Source organism: Pelophylax lessonae, assembly GCF_965119305.1.
Source record: "Pelophylax lessonae genome assembly, chromosome: 3".
NCBI classification, from domain to species: Eukaryota; Metazoa; Chordata; class Amphibia; order Anura; family Ranidae; genus Pelophylax; species Pelophylax lessonae.
The window spans coordinates 49,728,488-49,751,091 of record NC_138770.1 but is presented as its reverse complement, the minus strand read 5'-3'; the positions used below and the strand labels follow the sequence as shown (position 1 = coordinate 49,751,091).

Genomic DNA, 22,604 nt, shown 5'->3' with positions numbered 1-22,604 from the left:
TTATAGCCCCAAAAAATAAAAATCGCACAAGTGATCAAATACCACCAAAAGAAAGCTCTATTTGTGGGGGAAAAAAAAGGATATCGATTTTATTTGGGTACAACGTCGCACGACCGCACAATTGTCAAAATAACGCAGTGCCGAATCACAAAAATGGCCTGGTCAGTAAGGGGGAAAATCTTTCCGGTCCAAAAGTGGATAAAGATTTTATTATGCTACTTTACTTTTAACACTTACTCTTTGTATCTTTTGACTTTATTTGTATTCATTAGTATATAAAGCACAACAGCGACATCATTTAAACACTTAAAGTTACACTTAGCATTAGCACATCTATGGGATTATGAGCAGTGCCAGCGGCTTAGCTCGTTATTGTCTTTTTATATACGTAGCTCCCAGGACGATCTGCAGCTTATACATCTTCTATAGCATATCAGCAGTCCTTGACCATCTTATAGCATGCTATTAGGCTCTAACCATCTCCGTTGCATGGCAGCAGTCTTTGACCATCTATTATAGCATCCTCTTAGACTCTGACCATCTCCTGTTGCATGGTAAAAGTCCTTGACCATCTTATAGCATGCTTTTAGGTTCTGAATATCTCCCGTTGCATGGTAGCAGTAATATAATATTTTCTTAGGCTCTGGCCATCTCCCTTTGTATGGTAGCAGTCTTTTACCATCTATTATAGCATGCTGTAAGGCTCTGACCATCTCTTGTAGCATGTCAGCAGTCTTTGACCATCTATTATAGCATATTCTTAGGCTTTGACCATCTCCTGTAGCATATCAGCAGTCTTTCACTATCTAATATAGCATGCTCCTAGGCTCGGAGCATCCCATGTAGCATGTGTGCAGTCTTTGACAGCTTTATGTAACATTACAATAACAGAATATTAGGTGCCCTTTAATGTTGTTGATGGGCACTTAAAGCGGAGTTCCGGCCTCGGGGGTGAAATTTAGATAAAAATACCCCCTGTACAGTCAGGGCTAGTACATTCCACAATGGCTAGCCTCTGAACTGTCCCAGGTCACACTTACCTGTAAGAAGAAATACTTACCTTAAAAATTTCTTCTCCAGCGCTGCCATCTCAGGTGTGGGCAGCTGAAGCCAGCGCGTCCTCTTCTGCGGCCTCTTCGGTGATGTCGGAGTCCCACAATGCACTGCACCGGCCCCGCTCGTCACTTTCGGTGCAGGCGCGGCATCCCTGTACAGCTTCCGGCCCCGCTCGTCACTTTCGGTGCAGGCGCGGCATCCCTGTACAGCTTCCGGCCCCTCTCGTCACTTTCGGTGCAGGCGCGGCATCCCTGTACAGCTTCCGGCCCCTCTCGTCACTTTCGGTGCAGGCGCGGCATCCCTGTACAGCTTCCGGCCCCGCTCGTCACTTTCGGTGCAGGCGCGGCATCCCTGTACAGCTTCCGGCCCCTCTCGTCACTTTCGGTGCAGGCGCGGCATCCCTGTACAGCTTCCGGCCCCTCTCGTCACTTTCGGTGCAGGCGCGGCATCCCTGTACAGCTTCCGGCCCCTCTCGTCACTTTCGGTGCAGGCGCGGCATCCCTGCACAGCTTCTGGGCATGCCCAGAAGCTGTTTAGCAGGGAATGCCGCGCCTGCACCGGAAGTGACGAGCGGGGCCGGTGCAGGCTCACTAACTCCTGGGAGTAATAACATTCAGCTCCCAGGAGTCATCACAAACCGGAAGTGACGGCGCGGGCCGCGGCCGCAGAGGGAGGAAGTGGAAGGAAGGTGAGTATATTTTCTTCAATATCAAGGTAAGTGACCAAAAAAAAAAAAATTGGGAGCATCCACTTCTTTTTCAGGTGGCCCTCAGCAAGCGGATGGCCCAAAATCGATTTTTTCGATTTTGAGGCCGGAACTCCGCTTTAAGACCCCTTATATGAAGTAAGATGCCCATCGCTGCTCTAAGCCTTTCCCATGTCTACTCAGAACAAAATAAAAAGTATTGGAAGAAGTTTCGCACCCATTCTCTTTGATAAATGATGACTATACTCTATACATTGCACAACACTCTTTAGAATTATAAAAGGTTTTCATTACTATGTGGAACAAATACAATAGGATCCAAAGGGCTGCGCACTTGAAAACTGCATCCACTTTATTGATAATCATTAAAATGCCATATACAGCAACAGTAGACACCGTGGGAGCAAAGAAACGCAGTCAATTTTAATTGCTATATTAATATATCCAAGACATATACATTTATAAAGTAATTGGGTGTATTTTACATCCATTATGAATTCTTACCCAAAGCTTCTTTATCCTCGGTGAGGTCTTCAGCAGTGGTTGGGTTACCGCACAGAACAGGAGGAGAAGCAGGAGGGATCCGGTCTCTGGAGACATGTTCGTTGCCTAGAAATCTCTCTGGAGAAGTTGGTGAGATGAGGAGGCTTTTATATACAGTGGAGGAAGAAGGACAGAAGGGACCAGGAACGGGGTAGAACCTGCTGCTTCCATATATATAATCAGGGCTTTTTTTCTGAGAGAATAGGTGCAGCTACTTCTTGTCGTCTAGATCCCCCAGCAGCAAGCATCAATAGACTCTCCAGCAGTGCTGGGACAAGGTCATCCAGTGCCCAGGGCAAGGATGCCAAACTGTGCCCCCTTCCCTTAGGGTTAGGGTCAAGGCGTCCCTCCCCCCCATTCCTGCAATAAACCATTGCACCCAGGGCAACCGTCCCTCCTTCCCACCCCTTGTGCCGGCTCTGCTCTCCAGCCCCCCTTGCCATTAAATTTATTCAGTGCTGGAGGTGCCGGAACTGCGTTCCCCCACGTTCCTGCTGAAAAAAAGCCCTGTATATAATGGATGATTGCAAAAGAAGAAGCTTCTTACGTACTTTACATCTAATCAAAATTCTGATTTAGAAACCGTGTCCCCATAAGGATATTGGTGAATTTACTTGGCCTTGGGCTTTTACATGGACTGTACAAGGAAGAAGGAAGGGACACTGGGGACAGGGCAGAACCTGCCCCTATACAACAAATGATTGAACAAGTAGATTCTTCTCATGTACTTTATTATGATGGACCATACTTGGCCTTGGGCTTTTATGGCTTGCATGAAGATGATGGAGCCTTCCCTCTTCCTCTGACTTCATCACTAAACAAAAATGCTGAATGAAAAACTGTGTTCCTATGATGCCATTGCTGAACGTACTCCTCGTTCACTATTGTGGGATCCTCTGTATGAAATCTATCAGGAGCCTTGAAATGGTTGACAATGTGCTACAATCATTGCCAGGACAAGTTCATCCAGCAAAGAACCCAAATTGTGCCCCCCCCCACTTCATTACGTGTGAACTTAAGGGATGTTACCCCCCAGCAGTGATCTGCTTGCCAAAATGTCTTGTATCAGAATGAGCTCACTGGCGCTCCTATCCATACAGTAAACCACTGCGCCCAGGGTAGCCTTCCCTCCTGCCCACCCCTTGTCCCAGCCCTGGCTACAGTGGTTTGAGGTCAATTTTAATGTAGTGATGTTGTCTTTTCTTGGTTCTCATATGGCACTTTTCCACTGCAAGTACCGGCTCGGCTCCACTCGGCTCTGTTTGGTTTTCCACTGCATGGTACCACATGGAACGGTGTTGGAACGGTTCGGTACGGTTTGGTACGGTTTGCTTTTCCACTAAAGTAAAGTAGGTGGGATAACAATGATACTCTGACCAATCAGTGGCTAGTAGTGACAAACAGTCAAGGCTGCATGCAAAGGATTGTGGGATATTGTACCGGTACGGCCCTCTTGGAACCACAACTGAGGTGGTACTGTTTAAGCGAGCCGTACCGTTCGGTTCCATGTAGTGGAAAAGCGCCGCCGTACCGAACCATACCGAACCGTTCCAACACGTACCATGCGGTACCATGCAGTGGAAAAGCGCAAAAGCCAGCCGAACCGTTCGGTTCCAGGCAGTGGAAAAGCACCAATATTACCCTGGGGTTGATTTACTAGAACTGGAGAGTGCAAAATCTGGTGCAGCTGTGCATTGTAACCAATCAGCTTCCAGGTTTTTTTAGTTTTTTTTTTGTCAAAGCTTAATTGAACAACCTGTTGTTAGAAGCTAAACGGCTACCATACACAGCTGCACCAGATTTTGCACTCTCCATAAATAAAAGCGGATCATTGTAAGCACCCCTATCTGTGGTAAAGTACAAGATGAAAAAAAAAAGAAAGAGAAAACGATTGCAGTCATCACATCAAACAATTGGTTATTGGTTAACTGCAATATAATAAATGTTTGCTTATGGGTTTAATACGGCTTTAATATCTAAAGTATATACTTAATTTAGTCCTACACCATCTAGTGGTTAAATATAAAACTACACCTAAACGCATAGATAGAAAAATGACTCACATTGATGTGTATTGGTATACTGCCATCTATTGAAGACTTGACAAATGTGCTTGTATCTTTACTTTACATTGTGAGGGTAATATATGTAGCACCTCCTAGGTTGGTGCTAGTGAGAGAGTATAGTTTTTGGCTCTGTCTGCCTATCAGAGGAGCAGCAGGCAAATCTATATTACTTTCTGCTTATCAGGGAGCAGGATCTGTTAGTGAGGTCTGCTCATTGTGCTCAGTATCCGATTCATTCTGTCTAGAGAGTGTTTCACACTGGTCCAATAGGGAGGCATGTTGGACAGTGGGAGGAAACCTGATCAATGGATGCATAGGCTTTGATACAGTCCTGGTGATTGGTAGAGACTGGCTGTCTCCTGCATTCTGGGATACTGTATAAAAGCCAGGAGCACATGTGCTGCGGAGTCTTTGGCTGGAGAGCAGAATCCCAGAGGGAGGGTGGCGGCTGCCTCCTCCTATGTAGCAATGGCATGTGGCTTCAGGAGATCGTCTTGAGGGCCAGAGGAATGGAACTGAACCCAGAGGTCCAGGAGAGCTGACTGAGGGGGGAGACACTGGAGACTCTGGAAAACAGTATAGTGAGTACAGGGAATCGTGTCAAGGGGCCTGACCTGAGGGGGGTCACCCCAAGAGTAGGATAGTCAGTGGACGGGTGTCAGCAGCCAATAAAGAGGATACTAAGGAGAGTGTCCTGAAGATAAACTTAGGTAATCAAGTCATCTGGAAAAGAGACTTAAAGCTAAAGACACCTCAGTGGCATGGTGGATCAACAGCCTGGCTGTACCAAGAATTGGAAGTCCTCAAATCTTGTGCATAGTTAATTCGGAGTATCCCACTATTCCCTTCTCCCATCCCTAATTTATCAATAAAACACAAAAACAACTACATACCCCTGGACTGTTAATTGAATGAGCCAAGAAGGAAAGTGAGAGACTGTTAATGTCAAGGTTGCTAATGGTAACCCAGGGGGACCCGTAAGTGTGAAATACAGCAGTCCTCAAGGGGGCAGTGCTACATATATAATTTTTATTGATTTCTAATACATACTACACTCAGGTAATAGCACTTTTGTGATTAATATGTAGATATCAAGTTTGTTTAGGTTTCTGTCCAGTGCACATTTCAGTCCTAGGCACTTGCGACCCGGCCCTAGCATTCCACCACTGTAGAAGGGCCCCAAGGTGGCAGGAATGGGACCCACTGCACAACATGTGAAAGGGCTCCGCTGCGGTTCACACTGCTATGACCCCATGTCATCATATTCCCCAAGTTGTGTGACTTGCTTGTGATTTTCTTATGATTTGCTTGCGATTTTTGTGATTTAACATTGCAATCTATGGCACTCAATTTGCAATTAAGATGGCACCCGTTAAAATGATTGAGTTTTGACTTGTCATGCGACTTTATGTGTCACAAGTCACATGATAAGTTGCAGCAGTGTGAATGGGAGGGGCCTGGGATCAAAGGAATGGGCCCCGGGGCCGATGGAAAGGACCCCCGGCAGTCATAGGAGCCTTTGTAGTTTCTTGCACCGGGGTCCTGAAGGTTCTAGTTACGCCTAAAACCTAAACTTTCATCACTCCCATTAAAAATTCTCTCCCCTAAAATTCTCTCTTTGTTTAATAAAAAGTTCATCGAACAATATCCTATGCATTATGGTGGATTAAGTTGGGATGGGATGGGTGAGGGGTTCTGCCCAAACATGAGTTTGGGCCGAGCATTTGCCTGTTCGGCCGTTCGCTGAACACCCAAATTCGCAGGGTGCGCTGCACAGTGCATTCTGCGCCCTGATTGGGCAAAGCTTTGCCCAATCTGGGCGCAGTGTAAGCTGGTCATTAAGGAGCGGGGCCAGAAAGTCGGCCGCGGCGTCCCTAACAGCCGATGAGTTATCAGCTGTCAAAAGTTTTCCCCGCTGACATCTGAAAAAAAAAAGTGTTGGTAAAAAAATGAAAGTAAAGAAACAGGTGAGAGAGCGCCCCCTCTCTCCTGAACCATATCAGGCCACAGCGCTCAATGTAAGGGGGTGGGTGCTTTGGGGCAGGAGGAACTCTGCCCCTCCACCTCAAAGCACCTTGTCCCCTTGTTGATGGGGACAAGGGCCTCTTCCCAACAACCCTGTGCTGTGGTTGTCGGGGGCCTGCAGGCAGGGGGGCTTATCGAAATCTGGAAGCCCCCTTTAACAAGAGGGCCCCCAGATCCCAGCCCCCCATATGAATGGGTATCGGGTACATAGTACCACTACCCATTCACCAAAAAAAGTGTACAAATGTCATACCCCCACGAGACAATTTTAACAAATCCTTTATTAAAGAATAAAAAATTAAACAATTGCATCCCTCAATGTAAATCTGTCATTAATAACGCCACCCGCCGAACCGAAAAATTGAAAAAATGAAAAACGATCCGCCTCCTGGGAGGCCTCCCACCGTATGCCCGCCCTGCACTTTAACATTTCTTATAAAGGCAAGGGGTGGGGCACCTGGTGGCACGTGCCATCAGAAGTGGGTGGTGCCACCAGATGTGCACTTAACAGGCACATCAAGGGGACCCCCTAGGCACTATAGTTAAAGGAATTTTTCATTTTTATTGTTGCACTTTAGGCATAATTAAAACCACTGCTCCTGAAAAAAACAATTTTTTAATAGAAACATGTCCCCCAGGGCAGTACCCAGACTCCCATACACCTTTAAATGGGTACGTGGTTCGGGTTAGAACATTTCCCCTGTTCGGGAGTTCTGCTGCGAACTGAACAGGGGAGTGTTTCTTCCATCCCTATTGATAATATTGTAGTTGTAAGCCTTGGGGGATTATATTCAATGTCTGGTTCCTTTGGGTAGTGTGGAGCATCTGTTCATAGATTTGCTGCTGTAGGCTGGACCTGACCAAAAACATCTTGAGGACCTTCCAAGAGTTGGGTTGCCACAGACTACCTACCTCCGAACAGGTCCAGTGCTGCCTCAATCAGCTAATCCAACAACATTTGCTCCAAAAATTGCTTTATTCACACTTAACTGTAAGTGAAACATCAGCTCATAAACTGATCCTTCAGTGCATCTAGTTACCTGTTAGCTATTAACTCTTAATTTTGGATAGACAGGGATGCAATAAGTTCACTTGAACCATTGAGCAATACTTGGTATTGTCCTATAAGGAGGGGCCTCTTTCAATGCTCTACATATTTTGCAATATGCGGGTAGAAAACCAGTTGTGGATAGCATTGGGCTATATCCGAACCTCCAATTAAAGTACTGTTGGTATCTCTTCTCATCTTCATTCAAACCCAGAAGATATTTGGCCAGTTCTTGGGGAGTCGAAAAGTCATCAACATGAATAAACGCGTCGTTTGGATTAAAACGCTCATAATTTTTACGCGGAGGACCCATGACGACCGGAACAGTTCCCGCCAGTATAGAATTTCTCCAGAACTTTTCTGTGATGTAATCCTCATGTATGGAATTCTCAAAGGCGAGGTAGAACTTATATCTGGCCAGAGTTTGCAAAGTCTCCTTCTGTCGAAGAGGCAAGCCGTATTTTCCATAGACATCGATTGGAATGTATTTCTTTAACTCCTCATAATATTGGGTTCGTCTGTACTTTGTCTTCCAGTTGCTCACCACCCAGGCTACCAACTTTGACTTTTGGGGGATTGTAAAATTTTCTTTTCGATCAACTTTTTCTAGCATTCCATATGGTACATATATATCTGAATCAAGTCGGTAGGACATGGTGAGGTTAATTTTATTGTCCATGAGGTTTAAATTTGGGCAGTTGGATGGAGACTCTGCGCTAAACCAGATCCAATATTGGTCGGATGGTCTTGGCTCTGCAGGTAAAAGCTCTTCTGACTTATATACATCCCTATGACTAATAACAACAGCGTCTGCTATGGAGTACGCACTGCGGTTCATGGTGTAGAAACAACCGGAATTTTCATTTTTGGGACACCTGTTTAGAGGAAACTGGTATCCCAATGGCCACGTCCAAAGTAAGATGGTCAGCAGAGACCTATTGAAGGTCTCCAATGTCTCAGCTTGCGTTTGTGGCTTTGCCACTGTCAACTCTGTCACGGAGTCTAATGCCACCTTTGGCCTCTGTTTCAGTTTAACATTTATTTTAACTAATTGTCTTTCTATACGGAAATAAGAAAATGAAACGTGGAAAATGGTTCCCAGTAATAACACGCTGAAGTAGACCAAAATGCACTTTGAGGATTGTTTTAGGAAATCCATATGGAAGTGAAGTGGGTCCTCGAATCTGACTGGGAGCTGTCCTTGATATTTAGCTTTGTGTCCCCGTGCCTGGGAAATAGGAGAAACATAAGTGGCATGTAAAGAACATTTATGGCAACATAAAATTGTTCACAGGGCATAGACCCAAGTTTCTGTTAAGCGGCAAACAAAAAAAGAAAAATTTGAGAGTTCAGGTTTAGTGCTTCCAGGGTTATTATTTTTTTTTTTTGGGGGGGGGGGGGGGGGGTTATATTTTAATTATTTTTTTGCGAAGGTCTTTTTGTTTATTTAAGGGCCTACAGCATACACTTTTTAATGTCAAAGAAAAAGTTGCCTTTTCCTTCATGTCTCTTCATACTTATACGGTAATGTATTGTGCACCAACGTGCCGCATCTTTATTCCCTCTATTGCCATAGCTGCCATTAAATGTAGGCAAACTCTATCATGCACAAGAGGTAGTGAAGTGTCAAAGCCTTCTTCTTCCTCCTTCCAGGTGCAGAGCAGCGAGTTGTCTCCAGCGGTTGCTAATGCATCCTCTTCTTCCTTATCCTCTTATTTTAATCCCACCATAGTTCCACAAACTGGCATAGAAGAGTTGGCAGAATTATTTAATCACATAATGAGCCTCATGCTTCTGGAGGATGATCTTTGCCATACTCAAGAATTCCTTATTTCAGATATTGAGGATGAGGAGAGAAGGTCCAGCATCACAGGGGAGCAGCAAGAGCCAGTGAAATTTCTGCAGCTGCAGCTTACTACTATGTGGGCTCTGCCCCCTGCTTCACATCACAGCCCCCCTCCCCCCGCAGCTCTGCCCCTCCTTCACATCACAGCCCCCCACTGCTAGTTAGGACATTTGCAAAAGAAATGACTATCAAATATGAAGACAATCCATAAATAAAAATGGGGATTTGGTCCCACCATATGGCCATATCGTGCTCAAGCCCACCACTGCGTCAAAGTACCCCATTATCAGTGGGTCCTACACTATCCATAAAAAAAAGGATGAATCCAGCCTCTCTAACCCTTGGAGACAACACTCCTTGCTGGGAGAGATGTGCAACTGCACTACAAGGGACTCCTCCTATATCTACTTGATAGTCAGGGCCAGATTAACGTAGGGGCTATTGGAGCTGCAGCTCCAGGCCCCTACCTTTATATAGGCCCCAGGTTGGCCATATTCACTGTTACCGCTCTTCTGTCACTTGTAAACACAGAAGTCTGGCTTCTATGCTCGCTTCCCCAGGCAGCTCCCTCAGAACCTCCCCACACAGCACGAAGGCCGGACAAGGAGGGACAGTTGCCGATGCATGGATGTGTTTATGGGCTTCAGAGACAGCATCCCATGTGGAATTAGGCATGCATGGCTGCACCCTTCCTCCTCTGGGTGCATGCCAAGGCACGGCCCTTAAGGCCCTTCAAAATCCTCAGCACCAAGACCATGATGCTCTTAATCCGGCCCTGTTGATAGTGGACACTGATAGAGTACAGGTGTGTGTGGGGGGGTGGGGTGCTCAACCACAGAAGTCTGGTCAGACCGAATACATAATAAACAAGCAAAAAGTTGGGGGAGCACACTCTGAACATGTATATCTAAATCCGGTGCAGCTATGGACCATGCGACATGCATATTAAAAAAGAATAGCACACTCATGCAAAAGAAATGACTATGTGCTCCCCCAACTTTTTGCTTGTTTATTATGTATTCCGTCTGAGCAGACTTCTGGGGTTGAGCACCCCACCCCCCACACACACCTGTACTCTATCAGTGTCCACTATCAAGTAGATATAGGAGGAGTCCCTTGTAGTGCATTAGCACATCTCTCCCAGCAAGGAGTGTTGTCTCCAAGGGTTAGAGAGGCTGGATTCATCCTTTTTTTATGGATAGTGTAGGACCCACTGATAATGGGGTACTTTGACGCAGTGGTGGGCTTGAGCACGATATGGCCATATGGTGGAACTAAATCCCCATTTTTATTTATGGATTGTCTCCATATTTGATAGTCATTTCTTTTGCATGTGTGCGCTATTCTTTTTTAATATACATGTTGCTTGGTCCATAGCTGCACCGGCTTTAGATACACATGTTCAGGGTGTGCTCCCCCAACTTTTTGCTTAGTTAGGACATTAACAGTACTAAAATAGTCCAGAAATCCTCTTTAATCTGAATATTGCAGCATTATCATAGAGATCATCAGTTACCATTCTAGATCATAGAATGTTGTTTCAACAGTGTCTTTTGATATTGCAACTCATTGTTCTTGTTGTTTTGCGTTAGTCCTGCTGAATCCTGCTGGTTAAGGTGGAATTCAGCTGACTGACATAATTATATTTGTCTATTCACTAAGTAAACGTGCAAAACTCATTTATATTGTGTCCGTGTGTACTTAACCACTTTAGCCCTGGAGGATTTGGCTGCTCAATGACCAGGCTCTATTTTGCGATTCGGCACTGTGTGATTTTAACGTACAATTGCGCGGTCGTGCGATGATGTACCCAAACAAAATTTACGTCCTTTTTTCCCCACAAACAGAGCTTTCTTTTGGTGGTATTTGATCACCTGTGTTATTTTTATTTTTTGTGCTATAAACAAAAAAAACAGCGACAATTTAGAAAAAATAACAATATTTTTCACATTTCTTTATATGAAATTCTCAAGAAAATATGTAAAAATCTAATTTTTTAACATTTTAGGCCAATTTGTTTTCTGCTACATATTTTTGGTAAAAAAAAATCACAATAAGCATAATTTGATTGGTTTTGCGCAAAGGTTATTGCGTTTAGTAACTATGGGAAAGATTTAAGTCATTTTTACTTATTTATATTTTTTTACTAGTAATGGCAGGGATCTGCGATTTTTTTTTGCAGGACTGCGACATTGCGGCTGACAGATCGGACCCCTAACTGACATTTTTGACACTTTTGGGGGGACCAGTGACATTACTACAGTAATCAGTGCTAAAAATAGGCACTGTTACTGTAAAATTACACTGGCAGGGAAGGGGTTAACCGTACTGGTGATCAAGGGGTTAAATGTGTCCCTAGAGGCATGATTCTAACTGTCAGGGGGTGTGGCTTGTGAAGTAATCACAGAGAAATGCGATCCTATATAGCAGGATCGCATAGCCTCTGTGATCACTTCAGGGAGAATGACAGACGGCTGTGTTTACATCAGCCGTCCGTCCTTCTCTGTCAGCGGGGCGGGAGATCGCGAGTGGCCGGCGGCCATCGGAGCCCCCTAGAGTCCCCTAGAGTCTCCTGAGCGAGCGACGTAGTACTACGTCACTTTGCCTAGGAGCAGCTGCCCTTCCGCAGTAAAACTGCGGCGGGCGAAGCTCAAGTGGTTAAAGGTATATTCACAATGTCAGAACCTAGAGTGTCAGGTGGGCTGGACGGTTCACAGGGTCATAGGAGTGCTGAGGAACATCCATCAACCAGCAACCCCCACCGGGGTAGTGCTACAAATAATATCACAGCCACTCGTAGCCCTGCCTTATCTTTACATCACAGCCCCCCCCACTTCACATCACAGCCTCCACAGCTCTATCCCTCCTTCCCATCACAGCAAACCCCCCCCCCCCCCGTAGCTCTGCCCCCTACTTCACATCACATCGCCCCCGCAGCTCTGTCCCTCCTTCCCATCACAGCCCCCCCATAGCTCTGCCCCCCACTTCATATCACAGACCCCCTGTAGCTCTGCCCCCTACTTCACATCACAGCCCCCCTGCTGCTCTTTCCCCTACTTCACATCAGAGCACCCCCTCAGCTCTGTCCCTCCTTCATATCACAGCCCCCCGTAGCTCTGCCCCCTACTTCACATCACAGCCCCCCTGCAGCTCTGTCCATCTTTCCCATCACAGCCCCCCCGTAGCTCTGCCCCCTACTTCACATCACAGCCCCCCGCAGCTCTGTCCCTCCTTCACATCACAGCCCCCCCATAGCTCTGCCCCCTACCTCACATCACAGCCCCCCCACAGCTCTGCCCCCTACTTCACATCACAGCCCCCCCGCAGCTTTCTCCCTCCTTCCCATCACAGCCCCTCCATAGCTCTGTCCCCCACTTCACATCACAGCCCCCCTGCAGCTCTGTCCCTGCTTCCTATCACAGTCCCCCCGTAGCTCTGCCCCCCTACTTCACATCACATCCCCCCCCCAGCTCTGTCCCTCCTTCACATCACAGCCCCCCCGTAGCTCTGCCCCCTACCTCACATCACAGCCCCCCCGCAGCTCTGTCCCTCCTTCACATCACAGACCCTCGCCGTTCTGCCCCCTACTTTACATCACAGACCCCCCGCAGCTCTTCCCCCCACTTCACATCACAGCCCCCCCCGCAGCTCTGTCCCTCCCCCCACTTCACATTACAGTCCCCCCCGCAGCTCTTTCCCACCACTTCACATCACATTCCCCCCGCAGCTCCGCTCCCCGCTTTACATCACAGCCCCCCGCAGCTATGCCCCTTTACTTTCCTGTCTTATTGCACTACACAGAACAGGAGACACAGCAGCACTGAATGGATGGTGGGTCCTACCAGAGTTAACTTTTCATATTAACAAGCTGAAGATTGCTTGTTAGAACCTCCCTGCATCCTAGCAGCTCCGCCCCCCCCCCACTTCACATCACATCCCCCTGCAGCTCTGCCCCCCCACTTCACATCACAGCCCCCCACAACTCTGTCTCCCCACTTCACACCACAGCCCCCCGCAGCTCCATCCCCGCACTTCACATCACAGCCCCCCCCAAAGCTCTGCCCCTCCTTCACATCATAGCCACCCCCCCACAGCTCTGCCCCCCACTTCACAGTCCCCCACAGCTCTGCCCCCCCACTTCACATCACAGCCCCCATCAGCTCCATCCTTTGCACTTCACATCACAGCCCCCCCAAACCTCTGCCCCCTCCTTCACATAATAGCCACCCCCCCACAGCTCTGCCCCCCACTTTACATCACAGCCTCCCCGCAGCTCTGTCCCCTCACTTCAAATTACAGCCCCCTGCAGCTCTTTCCCTCCTTCACATCACAGCCCACCCAAGCTCTGTCCCCCACTTCACATCACAGCCCCCCAAAGCTCTGCCCCTCCTTCACATCATAGCCACCCCACCCCCCACAGCTCTGCCCCCTACTTCACATCACAGCCTCCCCGCAGCTCTGTCCCCCACTTCACATCACAGCCCCCCAAAGCTCTGTCCCCCCACTTCACATCACAGCCCCCCAAAACTCTGTCCCTCCTTCACATCACAGCCCCCCAAAGCTCTGCCACTCCTTCACATCATAGCCACCCCACCCCCACAGCTCTGCCCCCTACTTCACATCACAGCCTCCCCACAGCTCTGTCCCCCCACTTCACATCACAGCCCCCTGCAGCTCTTTCCCTCCTTCACATCACAGCCCCTCTGAGCTCTGTCCCCCCACTTCACATCACAGCCCCCTAAGCTCTGTCCCTCCTTCACATCACAGCCCCCAGCAGCTCTGCCCCCTACTTCACATCACAGCCCCCCCCCCACAGCTCTGCCCTTTGCTTCACATCACAGCCCCCCCACAGCTCTGCCCCTTTCTTCACTTCACAACCCCCCCCAAAAGCCCTGCCCCCTTCTTCACATCACAGCCCCCCCGCAGCTCTGTGCCTCCTTCACATCACAGCCACCCCCCGTAGCTGCTCTCTACTTCACATCACAGTCCCCCCGCAGCTCTGCCCCCTACTTCCCATCATAGCCGGCCCCCGAAGCTCTGCCCCCTACTTCACATCACAGCTCCCCCGCAGCTCTGCCCCCTACTTCACATCACAGCCCCCCTTCCCCCCCCCTTCAGCCCCCATAGCTCTTTTCCTCCTTCAAATCACAGCCCTCCATAGCTCTGCCCCCTACTTCACATCACAGCCCTCCTGCAGCTCTCTCCCTCAACTCCACATCACAACCCTACTGCAGCTCTGTCCCTCCTTCACATCCCAGCCCCCCCACAGCTCGGTCTTTCCATAATATCACAGCCACCCATAGCTCTGTCTTAACTTAACATCATAGCCCCCCACTTTACATCACAGCCCCCCACAGCTCTATCCCTCCTTCACATCACAGCCCCCCGCAGCTCCATCCCCGCACTTCACATCACAGCCCCCCAAAGCTCTGCCCTTCCTTCACATCATAGCCACCCCCCACAGCTCTGCCCCCTACTTTAAATCACAGCCTCCCCGCAGCTCTGTCCCCCCACTTCACATCACAGCCCTCCCCCTGCAGCTCTGCCCCCTACTTCACATCACAGTCCCCCCCGCAGCTCTGCCCACTACTTCACATCACAACCCCCCCGCAGCTTTGCCCCCTACTTCACATCACAGCCCCACCCCCCCTGCAGCTCTCTCCCTCCTTCACATCACAGCCCCCCACAGCTCTGTCCCTCCTTCCCATTACAGCTGCACATAGCTCGGTCCCCTTTTCACATCACAGCCTACCCCCCCTTCACATCACAGCCCCCTACAGCTCTGCCCCTTTACTTTCCTGCCTTATTGCACAGAGCAGGAGACACCGCAGCACTGGATGGATGGTGGTAACTGCCAGAGTTAACATTTCATATTAACAAGCTGAAGATTGCTTGTTAGAACCTCCCTGCATCCTAGCAATCAATCACCTGCTGGTTAACTTGAAATGTTAACTCTGGCAGCTCCCTCTTCTACCCTCCATCCAGTGCCTTCTGTGCCTCCTGCTCTCTGTCCAGAGCTCTTTTGCCTCCAGTGCTAATGTGATGATGACATCAGTGGAGGCTGGGGGAAAGAACTGGCTCCTAAATTGCAGGACCGCTGCGGTCTGGATGGGACAGTGACGGTCCATCATTTAGCGATGTGTGGTCTATGTCTTCCTGCACTACCCTCACCACCTCTATTAGATGGGATGGGCTCTATTTGATGCTGGGTAACAGTAACATCTAGGGCTGCCACCTCTGAGCTTGCCACCCCTACATCTTCGCCCAAGTTGGCAAATTTGATTGGGTGCTCAAACCATGAACTGGCCTTCCTTAAGGCTTGGTTCACACTGCAGCGACTTGGGATCCAACTTGTAAGACCCCAAGCCAGGTGACATGTGAAATCCCATTTTAGTCAATGAGAGATTTCTTAATTAGCACTACAGAAGTTGCTCCGAGTTTAGAAAAGGCCCTGTACTACTTCAAGGTGACTTCTTTCCAACTTGTCGCCTCCAATTCAGATCCTTATCTTAATTTGGATCCGAAATTGCAGGAGGATTAAACACAAACAACAACCACCAATATTAGCACTGATCCCAATCAACCTCAACTTGTTTGATACAGTCCTTTGAAAGTTAATCTTCAGAAACTAAGGTGCTGCAGCTCTCCTATTAATCCACATGCGCAATACAGCGGGAACGCCAGAGCCGTGTCCCGGCGGTGTTCATCGCGGCCATCAGTTGCCAAGGCATTCCCTGAAGTTGCTTCAAAGTCCCTTTCAAGCCCCTTTCAAGCTGTACTCAAGTGGACTGGCAAAGTCACACTAAATCATGTGACTTTCACGTTGGGCTAGGTGAACCGAGCCTTACTGTGAGCCGATGTTCTGCCGACAACTCCAACTTGCGGAGAACTACAACGACCTTACTTCCTGTTGAGTGTACACCAGGAATAATTGGATATTTCAACCACTTGGTGTTTTCACAGAACACCGGCAGCCATTACACTCCAGTACATGGTATAATGAGTGAACATTGTTAGTCCGTCCGCTAGTTGTCGCTGCCTTGGGGGCGGCCATATTTTTGGTTACTAGTGGGAGGACTAACACTGTCCACTTATTATATATATATTAAAAAAGAATAGCGCGCAAATGCAAAAGAAATTACTACCAAATCTGAAGAGGGTCCATAAATAAAAATCGGGGTTTGGTCCCACCATATGGCCAAATCGTGCTCAAGCCCACTACTGCGTCAAAGTACCCCATGATCAGTGGGTCCTACACTATCCATGAAAAAGAGATGAATCCAGCCTTTCTAACCCTTGGAGATAATACTCCTTGCTGGGAGAGATGTGCAAATGCACTACAGGGGACTCCTCATATATCCACTTGATGGTGGACACTGATTGAGTACAGGTGTGTGTGGGGGGTGGGGAGGGCTGCTCAACCTCGATAGTCTGGTCAGACCGAATACATAATAAACAGGCAAAAAATTTGGGGGAGCATACCCATGTATTTCCAAAGCTGCTGCAGCTATGAACCAAAAGACATATATATTAAAAAAGAATAGCGCGCAAATGCAAAAGAAATTACTACCAAATCTGAAGAGAGTCCATAAATAAAAATGGGGGTTTGGTCCCACCATATGGCCATATCGTGCTCAAGCCCACTACTGCGTCAAAGTACCCCTGTTTATTATGTATTCGGTCTGACCAGACTATCGAGGTTGAGCAGAACTCCCCACCCCCCACACACACCTGTACTCAGTCAGTGTCCACCATCAAGTGGATATAGGAGGAGTCCCCTGTAGTGCATTTGCACATCTCTCCCAGCAAGGAGTATTATCTCCAAGGGTTAGAAAGGCTGGATTCATCTCTTTTTCATGGATAGTGTAGGACCCACTGATAATGGGGTACTTTGACGCAGTAGTGGGCTTGAGCACGATATGGCCATATGGTGGGACCAAACCCCCATTTTTATTTATGGACTCTCTTCAGATTTGGTAGTAATTTCTTTTGCATTTGCGCGCTATTCTTTTTTAATATATATGTCTTTTGGTTCATAGCTGCAGCAGCTTTGGAAATACATGGGTATGCTCCCCCAAATTTTTTGCCTGTTTATCACTTATTATATATACAGGTGTGTATACGCTGCTGTCTGTTCTGTGAAAACACCAAGTTGTGGAAATCTCCAATTATTCATGATGTACAGTCACCAGAAGTGACGTGATTGGAGTTCTCTGACTACATCTTCCTACCTGAACATCCTGAAGTAACCCTCAAACCTCCACATCAACCCTACTAACCACCTGGTCAGTGAGCAGAAGACTTCTTTCAAAGTTGTCAGTTCTGCTCAATGTTGCAATTTGTTCCTCCAGATCTCTAATGTGAGCTTCCAGATGGGCAACCTGCTCACATCCGTCACAGCAGTACCCATCCTGGAGCTGTTGCTCCATTATTGTATACATACAGCATACCCTGCACTCATTATCCCAGTTAGTATTATTTACAGGAAATTTTGAATGGTACTTACAGGTTAGAAGACTCTTGTTATAATCTCCTGTTTTCAACCCCTGCTTTAAAATTTGCACTTAGTCTAATTTCCAGTTTGCAATGGTTCCAGGCAGCACAATGTGAACTTTACAGCAAGTTATATAGTACCTGGAGCACCTGTGAACAATTAACCACTCCCCTTAATTAGCAGACAGAAGGAAGGAAAAAATTATGTTTAACCACTTGCCTACCATATACTGCACATATACTGCCACTACTTAATGATTCCCTGATTGTACTTTTTGTCGAATTACAGGATCTATAGATATGGATCTTAGAAGTGACTATATTGGCAGCCATACGGCGCTCATGGCATGGTTATGGGGAGTTGATACCCCTGCCATGCCAATAGACCATGATCCTGTGCCCTTTGTCTGGGGTACCCTATCCACAATTGGCGAGATCTAGGTTAGACAACGAAACACGCATACAGGATCTCACAAAGGTGAGTACACCCCTCACATTTTTGTAAATATTTTATTCTATCTTTTCATGTGACAACACTGAAGAAATGACACTTTGCTACAATGTAAAGTACTAAGTGTACAGCTTGTATAACAGTGTAAATTTGCTGTCCCCTCAGAATAACTCAACACACAGCCATTATTGTCTAAACCGCTGGCAACAAAAGTGTGTACACCCCTAAGTGAAAATGTCCAAATTGGGCCAGATTAGCCAACCTCTGGATTATGTCATGTGACTTGTTAGTGTTACAAGGTCTCAGGTGTGAATGGGGAGTAGGTGTGTTAAATTTGGTGTTATGGCTCTCACTCTCTCATACTGGTCACTGGAAGTTCAACATGGCACCTCATGGCAAAGAACTCTCTGAGGATCTGAAAAGAAAAAAAATTGTTGCTCTATATATAGATGGCCTAGGCTATAAGAAGATTACCAAGACCCTGAAACTGAGCTGCACCACGGTGGCCAAGACCATACAGCAGTTTAACAGGACAGGTTTCACTCAGAACAGGCATCACCACGGGTGAGCAAAGAAATTGAGTGCACGTGCTTAGCGTCACATCCAGAGGTTGTCTTTGGGAAATAGACATATGAGTGCTGCCAGTATTGCTGCAGAGGTTGAAGGGGTGGGGGGCTCAGCCTGTCAGTACTCAGACCTTACGCCGCACACTGCATCAAATTTGTCTGCATGGCTGTGTCCCAGAAGGAAGCCTCTTCTAAAGATGATGCACATGAATGCCCACAAACAGTTTGCTGAAGACAAACAGACTAAGGACATGGATTACTGCAACCATGTCCTGGGGTCTGATGAGACCAGATAAACTTATTTGGTTCAGATGGTGTCAAGTGTTTGTGGCGGCAACCAGGTGAGGAGTACAAAGACAAGTGTGTCTTGCCTACATTCAAGCATGGTGGTGGGAGTGTCATGGTCTGGGGCTGCATGAGTGCTGCCTGCACTTGGGAGCTACAGTTCATTGAGGGAACCATGAATGCCAACATGTACTGTGACATACTGAAGCAGAGCATGATCCCCTCCCTCCAGAGACTGGGCCGCAGGGCAGTATTCCAACATGATAATGACCCCAAACACACCTCCAAGATGACCACTTGCTAAAGAAGCTGAGGGTAAAGGTGATTGACTGACCAAGCATGTCTGAAGACCTAAACCCTATTAAGCATCTGTGGGGCATCCTCAAACGGAAGGTGGAGGACGGCAAGGTGGAGGTGGAGGAGCGTCTCTAATATCCACCAGCTCCGTGATGTCATCATGGAGGAGTGGAAGAGGACACCAGTGGCAACCTGTGAAGCTCTGGTGAACTCCATGCTCAGGAGGGTTATGGCAGTGCTAGAAAATAATGGTGGCCACACAAAATATTGACACTTTGGGCCCAATTTGGACATTTTCATTTAGGGGTGTACTCACTTTTGTTGCCAGCGGTTTAGACATTAATGGCTGTGTGTTGAGTTATTTTGAGGGAACAGAAAATTTACACTATTATACAAACTGTACACTCACTACTTTACAAGTGTCATTTCTTCAGTGTTGAAACATAAAAAGATGTAATAAAATATTTAGAAAAATGTGAGGGGTGTACTCACTTTTGTGAGATACTGTGTGTGTGTGTGTGTGTATATATATATATACAATTTTTTGGAAAAAAAAGTTTTGTGTATATAATAATTGTATATAAAATTATGTGAAATGTTCTCATGCATATATGTTTGTATACAGAGTATATATAAAAGAATTGGGCATCACTCCTCTAGAAGAAGCCGTTGTCGGCGAAACATGTAGAGGAACAACAGTGTAGCCTATACGGAAGAAACAACTAACTGTAATGTTTTGCTGTATATGGATAATGTATATTTTTTTTAAACATGTTTTTTAATGTGTGTAAAATAACATTTATATTTTTTTTTAAAGAAAAAAATTGCGTCTAGGCACCATAAAAAACCCAATATGCTTTGAACAGAATGAATTATAATATGGCGGCATGGCGGCTCTTCTGTGCAGGATCACATACTGGTACGTGATTCTGCACTTCTGGGTCTGGGGCGCCGGCGACCCGCTTCGGCTGTGATTGGACACAGCGGGAGCCAATCAGTGGGTCTGGTGGACTCGATGTCCAACGGGACCCGCCGATCGTTCGGGACAGAAGCAGAACGGTGGTCTGCCTATGTAAACAAGGTAGAACGCCGCTCTGTCAGTAGGGAAGGTAGTAATCCTGTGTCCCTGAAAAGCAGAAACACAGAACTCTGCCTTCCCATAGTACAAGCACCGCCCCCATAGTAAGCAAGCACGTTTTAGGCACACATTTAACCCCTTAATCGTCCCTTCCCTTCCAGTGTCATTAGTACAGTGCATATTTTTAGCACTGATCACTGTATTGGTGTCACTGGTCCCCAAAAAGAGTCAAAAGTGTCACTTAAGGGTTTATTTACTAAAGCTAGAGAGGGAAAAATGCATCACAATTATGCAGAGAAACCAATCAGCTTGTTTATTTACAGCGGTTGTATACAGGCGGTCCCTGGGTTACAAACTGTAGATTTGTTCTTAAGTCAAATTTGTTTGTAAGTCAGAACAGGTAAATTTTTTAAGTTTAGCTCCAGCCAAAATAATAATTTTTATGTTTTTTTGGATAGCATAGGGAAGGGTTAACACCCCTCTAACATTTTTTTTGCCGTCTTTGCCCCTGTTCAGAAGATTTCACCTCACTTTCTCTCCCTATGACAACCGTATTTTGAAAATTTTGGGTTGTTGTGGAAACAAGGATTGGTGATAAAGCTTCAGTGGAGACATCTTTTTCCCATGAGATTTCTTCCAGGAGTGAATTTCTCTTCCTAGGGGTAGATTTCTCCTCACTTCCTGTTGTCTCTCTCTGTTTGAAAGTAGGAGTCATTTGTAAGTCGGATGTTTGTAACCCGGGGACCGCCTGTACCCAGCTTTCCTATTTTTACCTACAGGTAAGCCTATAAGGCTTACCTGTAGGTAAAATGAATATCTCCTAAACCTGCACCATTTCAGAGATATTCATCCTGGATGCAGCCACTGACATCAGCAGCCCATATGCTCTGAAGGTCCGACAAACCATGCCGGAACTTCACAGTTTTTTGCCGGAACCGAGGGCTCCCACGTGCAGTGGGTCAAATTTCCACTTTGTCAAAAAATTGTTACGTTCAACTTCCTTTAACTGCTTCCTGTCCGCGTCATTAGAAAATGACAGACGGACGGGAACCTTCAAGTTCTGGGAGGACTTCATATGATGTCCTCCCAAAAATGTGCCTCACTCTGGCACGATCTGTCACGCATGCAGCAGATGACTGATCAGTGTACCGGCCCCCTGCCGATACCATATGATCGCTGTGACTAATCAGAGCAGACTGCATGACAGTTGTAAACAATGGATGGCTTCCTTTCATGGCATCCATTGTGTACAATTGTGTTGCTAGCTGTGATTGCGATGGGCCGAACACCCCCTGGTTCGGTTCGCACCAGAACATCTCGAACAGGGGAAAAGTTCTAGTGAACTTTCCAACCCTATTACAGTCTATTGAACACGGAAAGGAAAAATCAAAGTCCTCATTTTAAAGGCTTTATAAGCAAGTTATTGCCATAAAAAGTGTATGGGGGACCTGGGTACTGCCCTGGGGGACATGCATCAATGCAAAAAAATGTTTTTAAAACAATAGTTTTTACAGGAGCAGTGATTTTAATAAGGCTTAAAGTGAAAAAATAAAAATGAAAACTTCCTTTAAATATCGTGCCTGGGGGGGTCCCCTTAATGTGCCTGTAAAATGGGCATTTGCGCGATGTATGGAGCCTGCTGCAGCAATACTGACATTTCTAAAGGAAAAAATTTAATTTAAACTTGCTTGCAGCTGTAAAGTATTGTGCCAGCTCCTGGCAATACAGATATAAAAAAAAAGAAAAAAAAAAGAAGGCGTAGGTTCACCCCCCCCCCCCCAGTCCATACCAGGCCCTTCAGGTTTGGTATGATCTTTAAGGGGAGCCCCACTCCAAAAAAAAAAAAAAAAAACAGCGTAAATCCCTACCTGCAACTGTTCGCTACCGACCTTTGGCTTGTTCCTCATCTATGCTTCTGCTTGATCCCTACCTGTTATATCTGCTACTGGACCCTGGCCTGCTCACCTCCGGGTGGGGCAATCCTGAGGACCGCGACCTGGTGCTAACATGCAGCAAAGTCCATACTCACCATCAGGAGCTCTGGTGAACACCAGTTAGTACTTAGATTCCGCACCTCAGATGAGCCTGTGTCATCTGCCAGGGTGACCTGCCTGTTTTCCTTTCCTGCTGGTTCCTATGTGAGC

The 22,604-nt window shown here is 46.9% G+C and overlaps 1 protein-coding gene across 1 annotated transcript in view; it reads right to left on the bottom strand.

Moving 5' to 3' along the window:
* Nucleotides 1-7,454: 7,454 nt before the first annotated feature.
* The window catches only part of LOC309550900 (3-galactosyl-N-acetylglucosaminide 4-alpha-L-fucosyltransferase FUT3-like), a 1,045,386-nt gene continuing 1,030,236 nt past the window's right edge, over nucleotides 7,455-22,604 (bottom strand). The window contains exon 2 of the mRNA XM_082251285.1: nucleotides 7,455-8,672. Coding sequence (XP_082107411.1) covers nucleotides 7,485-8,603 — 1,119 coding nt within the window. The 5' untranslated portion in view covers nucleotides 8,604-8,672 and the 3' untranslated portion in view covers nucleotides 7,455-7,484. The remainder of the gene's footprint in view (nucleotides 8,673-22,604) is intronic.